At 45.9% G+C, this 16,462-nt stretch overlaps 2 protein-coding genes across 2 annotated transcripts in view; one reads left to right on the top strand and one right to left on the bottom strand.

Moving 5' to 3' along the window:
* LOC135549443 (cell adhesion molecule 2-like) overlaps positions 1-16,462 on the top strand; it is a 1,019,298-nt gene that overhangs the window by 883,989 nt on the left and 118,847 nt on the right. The window lies entirely within an intron of this gene.
* Positions 1-16,462, bottom strand: part of fgl1b (fibrinogen like 1B) — a 46,164-nt gene that overhangs the window by 15,055 nt on the left and 14,647 nt on the right. Inside the window, exons 7-8 of the mRNA XM_064982529.1 lie at positions 7,492-7,580; positions 4,885-5,010 (exon numbers count right to left, since the gene is read on the bottom strand). Of these exons, the coding sequence (XP_064838601.1) occupies positions 4,885-5,010; positions 7,492-7,580 (215 nt within the window). The remainder of the gene's footprint in view (positions 1-4,884; positions 5,011-7,491; positions 7,581-16,462) is intronic.

Here is a 16,462-nt window from a genome sequence, read left to right as displayed (position 1 = left end):
TGATGTATTGATTATGTAGCTGTGACTTACCTGGTAATGATTTATTGATTAGATAGCTGTGACTAACATGGTAATGATTTATATATTATGTAGCTGTGACTAACCTGGTAATGATTTATTGATTATGTAGCTGTGACTAACCTGGTAATGATTTATTAGGTAGCTGTGACTAACCTGGTAATGATGTATTGATTATGTAGCTGTGACTAACCTGGTAATGATGTATTGATTATGTAGCTGTGACTAACCTGGTAATGATGTATTGATTATGTAGCTGTGACTAACCTGGTAATGATTTATTGATTAGGTGGCTGTGACTAACCTGGTAATGATTTATTGATTAGATAGCTCTGACTAACCTGGTAATGATGTATTGATTATGTAGCTGTGACTAACCTGGTAATGATTTATTGATTATGTAGTTGTGACTAACCTGGTAATGATTTATTGATTAGATAGCTGTGACTAACCTGGTAATGATGTATTGATTAGATAGCTGTGACTAACCTGGTAATGATTTATTGATTAGATAGCTGTGACTAACCTGGGAATTATTTATTGATTAGATAGCTGTGACTAACCTGGGAATGATGTATTGATTAGATAGCTGTGACTAACCTGGTAATGATTTATTGATTAGATAGCTGTGACGAACCTGGTAATGATTTATTGATTATGTAGCTGTGTCTAACCTGGTAATGATTTATTAGGTAGCTGTCACTAACCTGGTAATGATTTATTGATTATGTTGTTGTGACTATCCTGGTAATGATTTATTGATTATGTAGCTGTAACTAACCTGTGAATGATGTATTGATTAGATAGCTGTGACTAACCTGGTAATGATGTATTGATTATGTAGCTGTGACTAACCTGGTAATGATGTATTGATTATGTAGCTGTGACTAACCTGGTAATGATGTATTGATTATGTAGCTGTGACTAACCTGGTAATGATGTATTGATTATGTAGCTGTGACTAACCTGGGAATGATTTATTGATTATGTAGCTGTGACTAACCTGGGAATGATTTATTGATTAGATAGCTGTGACTAACCTGGTAATGATTTATTGATTAGATAGCTGTGACTAACCTGGTAATGATTTATTGATTAGATATCTTTGACTAACCTGGTAATGATTGATTGATTATTTAGCTCTGACTAACCTGGTAATGATGTATTGATTATGTAGCTGTGACTAACCTGGTAATGATTTATTGATTAGATAGCTGTGACTAACCTGGTAATGATTTATATATTATGTAGCTGTGACTAACCTGGTAATGATTTATTGATTATGTAGCTGTGACTAACCTGGTAATGATTTATTAGGTAGCTGTGACTAACCTGGTAATGATGTATTGATTATGTAGCTGTGACTAACCTGGTAATGATGTATTGATTATGTAGCTGTGACTAACCTGGTAATGATGTATTGATTATGTAGCTGTGACTATTAGTGACTAACCTGGTAATGATTTATTGATTAGGTGGCTGTGACTAACCTGGTAATGATTTATTGATTAGATAGCTCTGACTAACCTGGTAATGATGTATTGATTATGTAGCTGTGACTAACCTGGTAATGATTTATTGATTATGTAGTTCGGACTAACCTGGTAATGATTTATTGATTAGATAGCTGTGACTAACCTGGTAATGATGTATTGATTAGATAGCTGTGACTAAACTGGTAATGATTTATTGATTAGATAGCTGTGACTAACCTGGGAATGATTTATTGATTAGATAGCTGTGACTAACCTGGGAATGATTTATTGATTAGATAGCTGTGACTAACCTGGGAATGATGTATTGATTAGATAGCTGTGACTAACCTGGTAATGATTTATTGATTAGATAGCTGTGACGAACCTGGTAATGATTTATTGATTATGTAGCTGTGTCTAACCTGGTAATGATTTATTAGGTAGCTGTCACTAACCTGGTAATGATTTATTGATTATGTTGTTGTGACTATCCTGGTAATGATTTATTGATTATGTAGCTGTGACTAACCTGTGAATGATGTATTGATTAGATAGCTGTGACTAACCTTGTAATGATTTATTGATTATGTAGCTGTGACTAACCTGGGAATGATGTATTGATTATGTAGCTGTGACTAACCTGGGAATGATTTATTGATTAGATAGCTGTGACTAACCTGGTAATGATTTATTGATTATGTAGTTATGACTAACCTGGTAACGATTTATTGATTAGATAGCTGTGACTAACCTGGGAATGATGTATTGATTATGTAGCTGTGACTAACCTGGTAACGATTTATTGATTAGATAGCTGTGACTAACCTGGGAATGATGTATTGATTATGTAGCTGTGACTAACCAGGGAATGATTTATTGATTAGATAGCTGTGACTAACCTGGTAATGATTTATTGATTATGTAGTTATGACTAACCTGGTAACGATTTATTGATTAGATAGCTGTGACTAACCTGGGAATGATGTATTGATTATGTAGCTGTGACTAACCTGGTAATGATTTATTGATTAGATAGCTGTGACTAAACTGGGAATGATTTATTGATTATGTAGCTGTGACTAACCTGGCAATGATTTATTGATTAGATAGCTGTGACTAACCTGGGAATGATGTATTGATTAGATAGCTGTGACTAACCTGGTAATGATTTATTGATTAGATAGCTGTGACTAACCTGGTAATGATTTATTGATTAGATAGCTCTGACTAACCTGGTAATGATTTATTGATTATGTAGTTGTGACTAACCTGGTAATGATTTATTGATTAGATAGCTGTGACTAACCTGGTAATGATTTATTGATTAGATAGCTGTGACTAACCTGGTAATGATTTATTGATTATGTAGCTGTGACTAACCTGGTAATGATTTATTAGGTAGCTGTGACTAACCTGGTAATGATGTATTGATTATGTAGCTGTGACTAACCTGTTAATGATGTATTGATTATGTAGCTGTGACTAACCTGGTAATGATTTATTAGGTAGCTGTGACTAACCTGGTAATGGTGTATTGATTATGTAGCTGTGACTAACCTGGTAATGATGTATTGAATATGTAGCTGTGACTAACCTGGTAATGATTTATTGATTAGGTGGCTGTGACTAACCTGGTAATGATTTATTGATTATGTAGCTCTGACTAACCTGGTAATGATGTATTGATTATGTAGCTGTGACTAACCTGGTAATGATTTATTGATTATGTAGCTGTGACTAACCTGGGAATGATTTATTGATTAGATAGCTGTGACTAACCTGCTAATGATTTATTGATTAGATATCTGTGACTAACCTGGTAATGATTGATTGATTATTTAGCTCTGACTAACCTGGTAATGATTTATTGATTAGATATCTGTGACTAACCTGGTAATGATTGATTGATTATTTAGCTCTGACTAACCTGGTAATGATTTATTGATTAGATAGCTGTGACTAACCTGGTAATGATTTATTGATTAGATATCTGTGACTAACCTGGTAATGATTGATTGATTATTTAGCTCTGACTAACCTGATAATGATGTATTGATTATGTAGCTGTGACTAACCTGGTAATGATTTATTGATTAGATAGCTGTGACGAACCTGGTAATGATTTATATATTATGTAGCTGTGACTAACCTGGTAATGATTTATTGATTATGTAGCTGTGACTAACCTGGTAATGATTTATTAGGTAGCTGTGACTAACCTGGTAATGATGTATTGATTATTTAGCTGTGACTAACCTGGTAATGATGTATTGATTATGTAGCTGTGACTAACCTGGTAATGATGTATTGATTATGTAGCTGTGACTAACCTGGTAATGATTTATTGATTAGGTGGCTGTGACTAACCTGGTAATGATTTATTGATTATGTAGTTGTGACTAACCTGGTAATGATTTATTGATTAGATAGCTGTGACTAACCTGGTAATGATGTATTGATTATGTAGCTGTGACTAACCTGGTAATGATTTATTGATTAGGTGGCTGTGACTAACCTGGTAATGATTTATTGATTATGTAGCTCTGACTAACCTGGTAATGATGTATTTATTATGTAGCTGTGACTAACCTGGTAATGATTTATTGATTATGTAGTTGTGACTAACCTGGGAATGATTTATTGATTATGTAGCTGTGACTAACCTGGGAATGATGTATTGATTAGATAGCTGTGACTAACCTTGTAATGATGTATTGATTATGTAGTTGTTACTGACTTGGTAATGATTTATTGATTAGATAGCTGTGACTAACCTGGTAATGATGTATTGATTATGTAGCTGTGACTAACCTGGGAATGATTTATTGATTATGTAGCTGTGACTAACCTGGTAATGATGTATTGATTATGTAGCTGTGACTAACCTGGGAATGATTTATTGATTATGTAGTTGTGACTAACCTGGGAATGATTTATTGATTATGTAGTTGTGACTAACCTGGGAATGATTTATTGATTAGATAGCTGTGACTAACCTGGTTATGATTTATTGATTAGATAGCTGTGACTAACCTGGGAATGATATATTGATTATGTAGCTGTGACTAACCTGGTAATGATTTATTAGGTAGCTGTGACTAACCTGGTAATGATTTATTGATTAGATAGCTGTGACTAACCTGGTAATGATTTATTAGGTAGCTGTGACTAACCTGGTAATGATGTATTGATTATCTAGCTGTGACTAACCTGGTAATGATGTATTGATTATCTAGCTGTGACTAACCTGGGAATGATTGATTATGTAGCTGTGACTAACCTGGGAATTATTTATTGATTGATTAGATGTGACTAACCTGGGAATTATTGATTAGATAGCTGTGACTTTCCTGGGAATTATTGGTTGATTGATTGGGTAGATGTGACCCACCTGGTCTCTGGTGCTGAACTGCATCCCACTGAGAGAGGAAGACCACTGCTCCACCATCCCCCCTCCTCCTGATAAAGCATCTCCTCCACGACCGCTATGCAAACCGTACCATAGACGATAGCTATCCTGGGGAGGAGGGGAGGAGAGGGAGAGAGAGGGGAGGAAATGGAAGGGAGGTACAGGGGGTAGATAGTTAAGGTTAGAGTACAGTAGTACCATGTAGGCTATGCCAACTGAAGGGAACGAACAATCCATTGGCAGTTGAATATTTGTTATGAGACCTACTGACGGTCGATACTGATAGTGACTGATATTTAACATGATATTTAAAGGAAACAGAGAAAGTTGCGGTAGCCTATAAATTAAGACATTTCTGCAAGTGAAAAGGCCGTATAATTTAAATTATCCATAATGGCCCATGCATTTCCTATACTTTACTGTGGGAACGTTAACGTGCTAACGTGTTTCAATATGCTGCCATGCTGTATGACTGGTTTCACGTCTCCAGCGATTTGAACTTCAAAGAGATCAGAAAATTAGTATAATCTACAGGAAGTAGAGGCTTTTCAGAAAATATTCATACACCTTGACCTTTGCCACATTTGGTGTGTTACAGCCTGTATTTAAAATGGATTAAATATAGATTTTATTTTGTCACTGGCCGACACACAGTACCCCATAATGTCAACATGGAATGATGTTTTCTGAAATTTGTACAAATTAATTCAAAGTAAAAGTGTCAGACAGATCTGTCTTTTAGGTACTTTGTGTCCACCTGACAGAGTCGCCCCTACGACTACTAAAGATAATGAAACTAGTTCAATCAGAAGTACACAGCCTGTTACCAGCCATCCCACAGTCTGTTACTAGCCATCCCACAGCCTGTTACCAGCCATCCCACAGCCTGTTACCAGCCATCCCACAGCCTGTTACTAGCCATCCCACAGTCTGTTACCAGCCATCCCACAGCCTGTTACCAGCCATCCCACAGTCTGTTACTAGCCATCCCACAGCCTGTTACCAGCCATCCCACAGCCTGTTACCAGCCATCCCACAGCCTGTTACTAGCCATCCCACAGCCTGTTACTAGCCATCCCACAGCCTGTTACTAGCCATCCCACAGTCTGTTACCAGCCATCCCACAGCCTGTTACCAGCCATCCCACAGCCTGTTACCAGCCATCCCACAGCCTGTTACCAGCCATCCCACAGTCTGTCACCAGCCATCCCACAGCCTGTTACCAGCCATCCCACAGTCTGTTACCAGCCATCCCACAGCCTGTTACCAGCCATCCCACAGCCTGTTACCAGCCATCCCACAGCCTGTTACCAGCCATCCCACAGCCTGTTACCAGCCATCCCAAAGTCTGTTACCAGCCATCCCACAGCCTGTTACCAGCCATCCCACAGCCTGTTACCAGCCATCCCACAGCCTGTTACCAGCCATCCCACAGCCTGTTACCAGCCATCCCACAGCCTGTTACCAGCCATCCCACAGCCTGTTACCAGCCATCCCACAGCCTGTTACCAGCCATCCCACAGTCTGTTACCAGCCATCCCACAGTCTGTTACCAGCCATCCCACAGCCTGTTACCAGCCATCCCACAGCCTGTTACCAGCCATCCCACAGCCTGTTACCAGCCATCCCACAGCCTGTTACCAGCCATCCCAAAGTCTGTTACCAGCCATCCCAAAGTATGTTACTAGCCATCCCACAGCCTGTTACCAGCCATCCCACAGCCTGTTACCAGCCATCCCACAGCCAGTTATCAGCCATCCCACAGCCTGTTACCAGCCATCCCACAGCCTGTTACCAGCCATCCCACAGCCTGTTAATAGCCATCCCACAGCCTGTTTACCAGCCATCCCACAGCCTGTTACCAGAGATCCCAAAGTCTGTTACCAGCCATCCCAAAGTCTGTTACCAGCCATCCCAAAGTCTGTTACCAGCCATCCCAAAGTCTGTTACCAGCCATCCCACAGCCTGTTACCAGCCAGTGTCTTACCTTCTCATCCCCCAGACTATACACAGTGTTCAGAGTGTCTTATCTTCTCATCCCCCAGACTATACACAGTGTTCAGAGTGTCTTACCTTCTCATCCCCCAGACTATACACAGTGTTCAGAGTGTCTTATCTTCTCATCCCCCAGACTATACACAGTGTTCAGAGTGTCTTACCTTCTCATCCCCCAGACTATACACAGTGTTCAGAGTGTCTTATCTTCTCATCCCCCAGACTATACACAGTGTTCAGAGTGTCTTACCTTCTCATCCCCCAGACTATACACAGTGTTCAGAGTGTCTTACCTTCTCATCCCCCAGACTATACACAGTGTTCAGAGTGTCTTACCTTCTCATCCTCCAGACTATACACAGTGTTCTTAGTGTCTTACCTTCTCATCCCCCAGACTATACACAGTGTTCAGAGTGTCTTATCTTCTCATCCCCCAGACTATACACAGTGTTCAGAGAGTCTTATCTTCTCATCCCCCAGACTATACAAAGTGTTCAGAGTGTCTTATCTTCTCGTCCCCCAGACTATACACAGTGTTCAGAGTGTCTTACCTTCTCATCCCGCAGACTATACACAGTGTTCAGAGTGTCTTACCTTCTCATCTGTGATCCTGAAGTTCTGGTAGTAGGTATGAGTCTTGGCTCCACTCCAGTCCATCAGATCTATCTTCACCAGGTTCTCACCTCAAACCCACACACACACATTACACACACATACACATACATAAATATTACACACACATACACACACATTACACACACATACACATACATATTACACACACATACACATACATACATATACTGTCCCTTACCGGCTCTTACTGGCCCTTACCGGCTCTTACTGGCCCTTACTGTCCCTTACCGGCTCTTACCGTCTCTTACTGGCCCTTACCGGCTCTTACCATCTCTTACTGGCCCTTACTGTCCCTTACTGGCTCTTAACGTCTCTTACTAGCACTTACCGTCCCTTACCGTCCCTTACTGGCTCTTACTGTCCCTTACCGTCCCTTACCGGCCCTTACCGTCCCTTACTGGTCCTTACTGGCTTTTAAAGGCCCTTACTGGCTCTTACTGTCTCTTACTGGTTCTTACTGGCTTTTAAAGGCCCTTACTGGCCCTTACTGGCTCTTACCGTCCCTTACTGGCTTTTAAAGGCCCGTACTGGCCCTTACTGTCTCTTACTGGTCCATACTGGCTTTTAAAGGCCCTTACTGGCTCTTACTGGCCCTTACTGGCCCTTACTGTCCCTTACTGTCTCTTACTGGTCCTTACTGGCACTTACTGGCCCTTACTGGCTCTTACCGTCTCTTACTGGACCTTACTGGCTCTTAATGGCCCTTACTGGCATTTAATGGCCCTTACCGGCTCTTACCGTCTCTTACTGGCCCCTACTGTCTCTTACTGGTCCTTACTGGCTTTTAAAGGCCCTTACTGGCTCTTACTGTCTCTTACTGGTTCTTACTGGCTTTTAAAGGCCCGTACTGGCCCTTACTGTCTCTTACTGGTCCTTACTGGCTTTTAAAGGCCCTTACTGGCTCTTACTGGCCCTTACTGGCCCTTACTGTCCCTTACTGTCTCTTACTGGTCCTTACTGGCACTTACTGGCCCTTACTGGCTCTTACCGTCTCTTACTGGACCTTACTGGCTCTTAATGGCCCTTACTGGCATTTAATGGCCCTTACCGGCTCTTACCGTCTCTTACTGGCCCCTACTGTCTCTTACTGGTCCTTACTGGCTTTTAAAGGCCCTTACTGGCCCTTACTGGCTTTTAATGGCCCTTACCGTCTCTTACTGTCTCTTACTGGCCCTTACCGGCTCTTACCGTCTCTTACTGGCCCTTACCGGCTCTTACCATCTCTTACTGGCCCTTACTGTCCCTTACCGGCTCTTACTGGCCCTTACTGTCCCTTACCGGCTCTTACTGGCCCTTACTGTCCCTTACCGGCTCTTACCGTCTCTTACTGGCCCTTACCGGCTCTTACCGTCTCTTACTGGCCCTTACTGTCCCTTACTGGCTCTTACCGTCTCTTACTAGCCCTTACCGTCCCTTACCGTCCCTTACTGGCTCTTACTGTCCCTTAACGTCCCTTATCGGCCCTTACCGTCCCTTACTGGTCCTTACTGGCTTTTAAAGGCCCTTACTGGCTCTTACTGTCTCTTACTGGTTCTTACTGGCTTTTAAAGGCCCTTACTGGCCTTTACTGGCTCTTACCGTCCCTTACTGGCTTTTAAAGGCCCGTACTGGCCCTTACTGTCTCTTACTGGTCCTTACTGGCTTTTAAAGGCCCTTACTGGCCCTTACTGGCCCTTACTGGCTTTTAATGGCCCTTACCGTCTCTTACTGTCTCTTACTGGCCCTTACCGGCTCTTACCATCTCTTACTGGCCCTTACCGGCTCTTACCGTCTCTTACTGGCCCTTACCGGCTCTTACCGTCTCTTACTGGCCCTTACCAGCTCTTACCGTCTCTTACCATCTCTTACTGGCCCTTACCGGCTCTTACCGTCTCTTACTGGCCCTTACCGGCTCTTACCGGCTCTTACCGTCTCTTACTGGTCCTTACTGTCCCTTACTGGCTCTTACCGGCTCTTACTGGTCCTTACTCTCCCTTACTGGCTCTTACCGTCTCTTACTGGTCCTTACTGTCCCTTACTGGCCCTTACTGTCTTTCAAAAGGCCCTTACTGGCTCTTACTGGCCCTTACTGGCTTTTAATGGCCCTTACCATCTCTTACTGTCTCTTACTGGCTCTTACCGTCTCTTACTGGTCCTTACTGGCTTTTAATGGCCCTTACCGGCTCTTACTGTCTCTTACTGGCCCTTACCGGCTCTTAACGTCATTTACCGTCTCTTACTGGCCCTTACCGGCTCTTTCCGGCTCTTACCGTCTCTTACTGGCCCTTACTGGCCCTTACCGGCTCTTACCGTCTCTTACTGGTCCTTACTGGCTTTTAATGGCCCTTACCATCTCTTACCGTCTCTTACTGGCCCTTACCGGCTCTTACCGTCTCTTACTGGTCCTTACTCTCCCTTACTGGCTCTTACCGTCTCTTACTGGTCCTTACTGTCCCTTACTGGCCCTTACTGGCTTTAAAAAGGCCCTTACTGGCTCTTACTGGCCCTTACTGGCTTTTAATGGCCCTTACCATCTCTTACTGTCTCTTACTGGCCCTTACCGGCTCTTAGCATCTCTTACTGGCCCTTACCGGCTCTTACCGTCTCTTACTGGCCCTTACCAGCTCTTACCGTCTCTTACTGGCACTTACCGGCTCTTAACGTCTCTTACTGGTTCTTACTGGCTTTTAATGGCCCTTACCGGCTCTTACTGTCTCTTACTGGCCCTTACCGGCTCTTACCGTCTCTTACTGGCCCTTACCGGCTCTTACCGTCTCTTACTGGTCCTTACTCTCCCTTACTGGCTCTTACCGTCTCTTACTGGTCCTTACTGTCCCTTACTGGCCCTTACTGGCTTTAAAAAGGCCCTTACTGGCTCTTACTGGCCCTTACTGGCTTTTAATGGCCCTTACCATCTCTTACTGTCTCTTACTGGCCCTTACCGGCTCTTAGCATCTCTTACTGGCCCTTACCGGCTCTTACCGTCTCTTACTGGCCCTTACCGGCTCTTACCGTCTCTTACTGGCCCTTACCGGCTCTTACCGTCTCTTACTGGTCCTTACTGGCTTTTAATGGCCCTTACCGGCTCTTAATGTCTCTTACTGGCCCTTACCGGCTCTTACCGTCTCTTACTGGCCCTTACCGGCTCTTACCGTCTCTTACTGGTCCTTACTGGCCCTTACTGTCCCTTACCGGCTCTTACTGGCCCTTACTGGCCCTTACTGGCTCTTACCGTCTCTTACTGGTCCTTACTGGCTTTTAATGGCCCTTACCGGCTCTTACCGTCTCTTACTGGTCCTTACTCGCCCTTACTGGCCCTTACCGTCTCTTACAGTCTCTTACTGGCCCTTACCGGCTCTTACCGTCTCTTACTGGTCCTTACTGTCCCTTACCGGCTCTTACCGTCTCTTACTGGTCCTTACTCTCCCTTACTGGCTCTTACCGTCTCTTACTGGTCCTTACTGTCCCTTACTGGCCCTTACTGGCTTTAAAAAGGCCCTTACTGGCTCTTACTGTCTCTTACTGGTCCTTACTGGCTTTTAAAGGCCCTTACTGGCTCTTACCGTCTCTTACTGGTCCTTACTGGCTTATAAATGCCCTTACTGGCCCTTACTGTCTCTTACTGGTCCTTACTGGCTTTTAAAGGCCCTTACTGGCCCTTACTGGCTTTTAATGGCCCTTACCGGCTCTTACTGTCTCTTACTGGCCCTTACCGGCTCTTACCATCTCTTACTGGCCCTTACCGGCTCTTACTGTCTTTTACTGGCCCTTACCGGCTCTTACCGGCTCTTACTGGCCCTTACCGGCTCTCTACCGTCTCTTACTGGCCCTTACCGGCTCTTACCGTCTCTTACTGGCCCTTACCGCTCTTACCGTCTCTTACTGGTCCTTACTGGCTTTTAATGGCCCTTACCGGCTCTTAATGTCTCTTACTGGCCCTTACAGGCTCTTACCGTCTCTTACTGGCCCTTACCGGCTCTTACCGTCTCTTACTGGTCCTTACTGGCCCTTACTGTCCCTTACCGGCTCTTACTGGCCCTTACTGGCCCTTACCGGCTCTTACCGTCTCTTACTGGCTCTTACCGTCTCTTACTGGTCCTTACTGGCTTTTAATGGCCCTTACCGGCTCTTACCGTCTCTTACTGGTCCTTACTCAACCTTACTGTCCCTTACCGTCTCTTACTGGCTCTTACTGGCCCTTACTGGCCCTTACCGGCTCTTACCGTCTCTTACTGGCTCTTACCGTCTCTTACTGGTCCTTACTGGCTTTTAATGGCCCTTACCGGCTCTTACCGTCTCTTACTGGTCCTTACTCGCCCTTACTGTCCCTTACCGTCTCTTACTGGCCCTTACTGGCCCTTACCGGCTCTTACCGTCTCTTACTGGTCCTTACTGGCTTTTAATGGCCCTTACCGGCTCTTACCGTCTCTTACTGGCCCTTACCGGCTCTTACCGTCTCTTACTGGCCCTTACCGGCTCTTACCGGCTCTTACCATCTCTTACTGGTCCTTACTGTCCCTTCCTGGCTCTTACCGTCTCTTACTGGTCCTTACTGTTCCTTACCGGCTCTTACCGTCTCTTACTGGTCCTTACTCTCCCTTACTGGCTCTTACCGTCTCTTACTGGTACTTACTGTCCCTTACTGGCCCTTACTGGCATTAAAAAGGCCCTTACTGGCTCTTACTGTCTCTTACTGGTCCTTACTGGCTTTTAAAGGCCCTTACTGGCTCTTACCGTCTCTTACTGGTCCTTACTGGCTTATAAATGCCCTTACTGGCCCTTACTGTCTCTTACTGGTCCTTACTGGCTTTTAAAGGCCCTTACTGGCCCTTACTGGCCCTTACTGGCCCTTACTGGCTTTTAATGGCCCTTACCGGCTCTTACTGTCTCTTACTGGCCCTTACCGGCTCTTACCATCTCTTACTGGCCCTTACCGGCTCTTACTGGTCCTGACTGGCCCTTACCGGCTCTTACTGGCCCTTACCGGCTCTTACTGGTCCTTACTGGCTCTTACTGGCCCTTACTGTCCCTTACTGTCTCTTACTGGCTCTTACCGTCTCTTACTGGTCCTTCCTGGCTTTTAATGGCCCTTACCGGCTCTTACTGGCCCTTACTGGCCCTTACTGGCCCTTACTGGCCCTTACTGGCTTTTACCGTCTCTTACTGGTCCTTACTGTCCCTTACTGTCCCTTACTGTCCCTTACTGGCCCTTACTGGCTCTTACTGTTCTTTACTGTCCCTTACTGGTCCTTACCGGCCCTTAATGGCCCTTACTGGCCCTTACTGGCTCTTACCGTCTCTTACTGGTCCTTCCTGGCTTTTAATGGCCCTTACCGGCTCTTACTGTCTCTTACTGGCCCTTACTGGCTCTTACTGTCCCTTACCGGCTCTTACTGGCCCTTACTGGCCCTTACTGGCCCTTACTGGCCCTTACTGGCTCTTACCGTCTCTTACTGGTCCTTCCTGGCTTTTAATGGCCCTTACCAGCTCTTACTGGCCCTTACCGGCTCTTACTGGCCCTTACTGGCCCTTACCAGCTCTTACTGGTCCTTACTTGCTCTTACTGGCCCTTACTGTCCCTTACTGTCTCTTACTGGCTCTTACCGTCTCTTACTGGTCCTTCCTGGCTTTTAATGGCCCTTACCGGTTCTTACTGGCCCTTACTGGCCCTTACTGGCCCTTACTGGTCCTTACTGGCCCTTACTGGCCCTTACTGGCTCTTACCGTCTCTTACTGGTCCTTTCTGGCTTTTAATGGCCCTTACCGGCTCTTACTGGCCCTTACTGGCGCATACTGGTCCTTACTGGTCCTTACTGGCCCTTACTGTCCCTTACTGTCTCTTACTGGTCCTTACTGGCTCTTACCATCTCTTACTGGTCCTTCCTGGCTTTTAATGGCCCTTACCGGCTCTTACTGGCCCTTACTGGCCCTTACTGTCCCTTACTGGTCCTTACTGGCCCTTACTGGCCCTTACTGGCTCTTACCGTCTCTTACTGGTCCTTCCTGGCTTTTAATGGCCCTTACTGGCTCTTACCGTCTCTTACTGGCCCTTACTGGCTCTTACTGGCCCTTACCGGCTCTTACTGGCCCTTACTGGCCCTTACCGGCTCTTACCGTCTCTTACTGGCCCTTACCGGCTCTTACCGGCTCTTACCATCTCTTACTGGTCCTTACTGTCCCTTCCTGGCTCTTACCGTCTCTTACTGGTCCTTACTGTCCCTTACCGGCTCTTACCGTCTCTTACTGGTCCTTACTCTCCCTTACTGGCTCTTACCGTCTCTTACTGGTCCTTACTGTCCCTTACTGGCCCTTACTGGCTTTAAAAAGGCCCTTACTGGCTCTTACCGTCTCTTACTGGTCCTTACTGGCTTATAAATGCCCTTACTGGCCCTTACTGTCTCTTACTGGTCCTTACTGGCTTTTAAAGGCCCTTACTGGCCCTTACTGGCTTTTAATGGCCCTTACCGGCTCTTACTGTCTCTTACTGGCCCTTACCGGCTCTTACCATCTCTTACTGGCCCTTACCGGCTCTTACTGTCTTTTACTGGCCCTTACCGGCTCTTACCGTCTCTTACTGGCCCTTACCGGCTCTTACCGTCTCTTACTGGCCCTTACCGGCTCTTACCGTCTCTTACTGGCCCTTACCGGCTCTTACCGTCTCTTACTGGTCCTTACTGGCTTTTAATGGCCCTTACCGGCTCTTAATGTCTCTTACTGGCCCTTACAGGCTCTTACCGTCTCTTACTGGCCCTTACCGGCTCTTACCGTCTCTTACTGGTCCTTACTGGCCCTTACTGTCCCTTACCGGCTCTTACTGGCCCTTACTGGCCCTTACCGGCTCTTACCGTCTCTTACTGGCTCTTACCGTCTCTTACTGGTCCTTACTGGCTTTTAATGGCCCTTACCGGCTCTTACCGTCTCTTACTGGTCCTTACTCGCCCTTACTGTCCCTTACCGTCTCTTACTGGCTCTTACTGGCCCTTACTGGCCCTTACCGGCTCTTACCGTCTCTTACTGGCTCTTACCGTCTCTTACTGGTCCTTACTGGCTTTTAATGGCCCTTACCGGCTCTTACCGTCTCTTACTGGTCCTTACTCGCCCTTACTGTCCCTTACCGTCTCTTACTGGCCCTTACTGGCCCTTACCGGCTCTTACCGTCTCTTACTGGTCCTTACTGGCTTTTAATGGCCCTTACCGGCTCTTACTCTCTCTTACTGGCCCTTACCGTCTCTTACCGTCTCTTACTGGCCCTTACCGGCTCTTACCATCTCTTACTGGTCCTTACTGTCCCTTCCTGGCTCTTACCGTCTCTTACTGGTCCTTACTGTTCCTTACCGGCTCTTACCGTCTCTTACTGGTCCTTACTCTCCCTTACTGGCTCTTACCGTCTCTTACTGGTACTTACTGTCCCTTACTGGCCCTTACTGGCATTAAAAAGGCCCTTACTGGCTCTTACTGTCTCTTACTGGTCCTTACTGGCTTTTAAAGGCCCTTACTGGCTCTTACCGTCTCTTACTGGTCCTTACTGGCTTATAAATGCCCTTACTGGCCCTTACTGTCTCTTACTGGTCCTTACTGGCTTTTAAAGGCCCTTACTGGCCCTTACTGGCCCTTACTGGCTTTTAATGGCCCTTACCGGCTCTTACTGTCTCTTACTGGCACTTACCGGCTCTTACCATCTCTTACTGGCCCTTACCGGCTCTTACTGGTCCTGACTGGCCCTTACCGGCTCTTACTGGCCCTTACCGGCTCTTACTGGTCCTTACTGGCTCTTACTGGCCCTTACTGTCTCTTACTGGCTCTTACCGTCTCTTACTGGTCCTTCCTGGCTTTTAATGGCCCTTACCGGCTTTTACTGGCCCTTACTGGCCCTTACTGGCCCTTACTGTCCCTTACTGTCCCTTACTGTCCCTTACTGGCCCTTACTGGCTCTTACTGGTCTTTACTGTCCCTTACTGGTCCTTACCGGCCCTTAATGGCCCTTACTGGCCCTTACTGGCTCTTACCGTCTCTTACTGGTCCTTCCTGGCTTTTAATGGCCCTTACCGGCTCTTACTGTCTCTTACTGGCCCTTACTGGCTCTTACTGGCCCTTACTGGCCCTTACTGGCCCTTACTGGCTCTTAACGTCTCTTACTGGTCCTTCCTGGCTTTTAATGGCCCTTACCGGCTCTTACTGGCCCTTACCGGCTCTTACTGGTCCTTACTGACTCTTACTGGCCCTTACCAGCTCTTACTGGTCCTTACTGGCTCTTACTGGCCCTTACTGTCTCTTACTGGCTCTTACCGTCTCTTACTGGTCCTTCCTGGCTTTTAATGGCCCTTACCGGTTCTTACTGGCCCTTACTGGCCCTTACTGGCCCTTACTGGTCCTTACTGGCCCTTACTGGCCCTTACTGGCCCTTACTGGCTCTTACCGTCTCTTACTGGTCCTTTCTGGCTTTTAATGGCCCTTACCGGCTCTTACTGGCCCTTACTGGCCCATACTGGTCCTTACTGGCCCTTACTGGCCCTTACTGTCCCTTAATGTCTCTTACTGGTCCTTACTGGCTCTTACCGTCTCTTACTGGTCCTTCCTGGCTTTTAATGGCCCTTACTGGCTCTTACTGGCCCTTACTGGCCCTTACTGTCCCTTACTGGTCCTTACTGGCCCTTACTGGCCCTTACTGGCTCTTACCGTCTCTTACTGGTCCTTCCTGGCTTTTAATGGCCCTTACTGGCTCTTACCGTCTCTTACTGGCCCTTACTGGCTCTTACTGGCCCTTACCAGCTCTTACTGGCCCTTACTGGCCCTTACCGGCTCTTACTGGTCCTTACTGGCTCTTACTGGACCTTACTGTCCCTTACTGGCCCTTACTGGCTCTTACCGTCTCTTACTGGTCCTTTCTGGCTTTTAATGGTCCTTACCGGCTCTTACTGGCCCTTACTGGCCCTTACTGGTCCTTACTGGC

Source organism: Oncorhynchus masou, chromosome 12, assembly GCF_036934945.1.
Source record: "Oncorhynchus masou masou isolate Uvic2021 chromosome 12, UVic_Omas_1.1, whole genome shotgun sequence".
NCBI classification, from domain to species: Eukaryota; Metazoa; Chordata; class Actinopteri; order Salmoniformes; family Salmonidae; genus Oncorhynchus; species Oncorhynchus masou.
The sequence above is the reverse complement of the archived record's forward strand: the minus strand, read 5'-3'. Positions and strand labels throughout refer to the sequence as shown.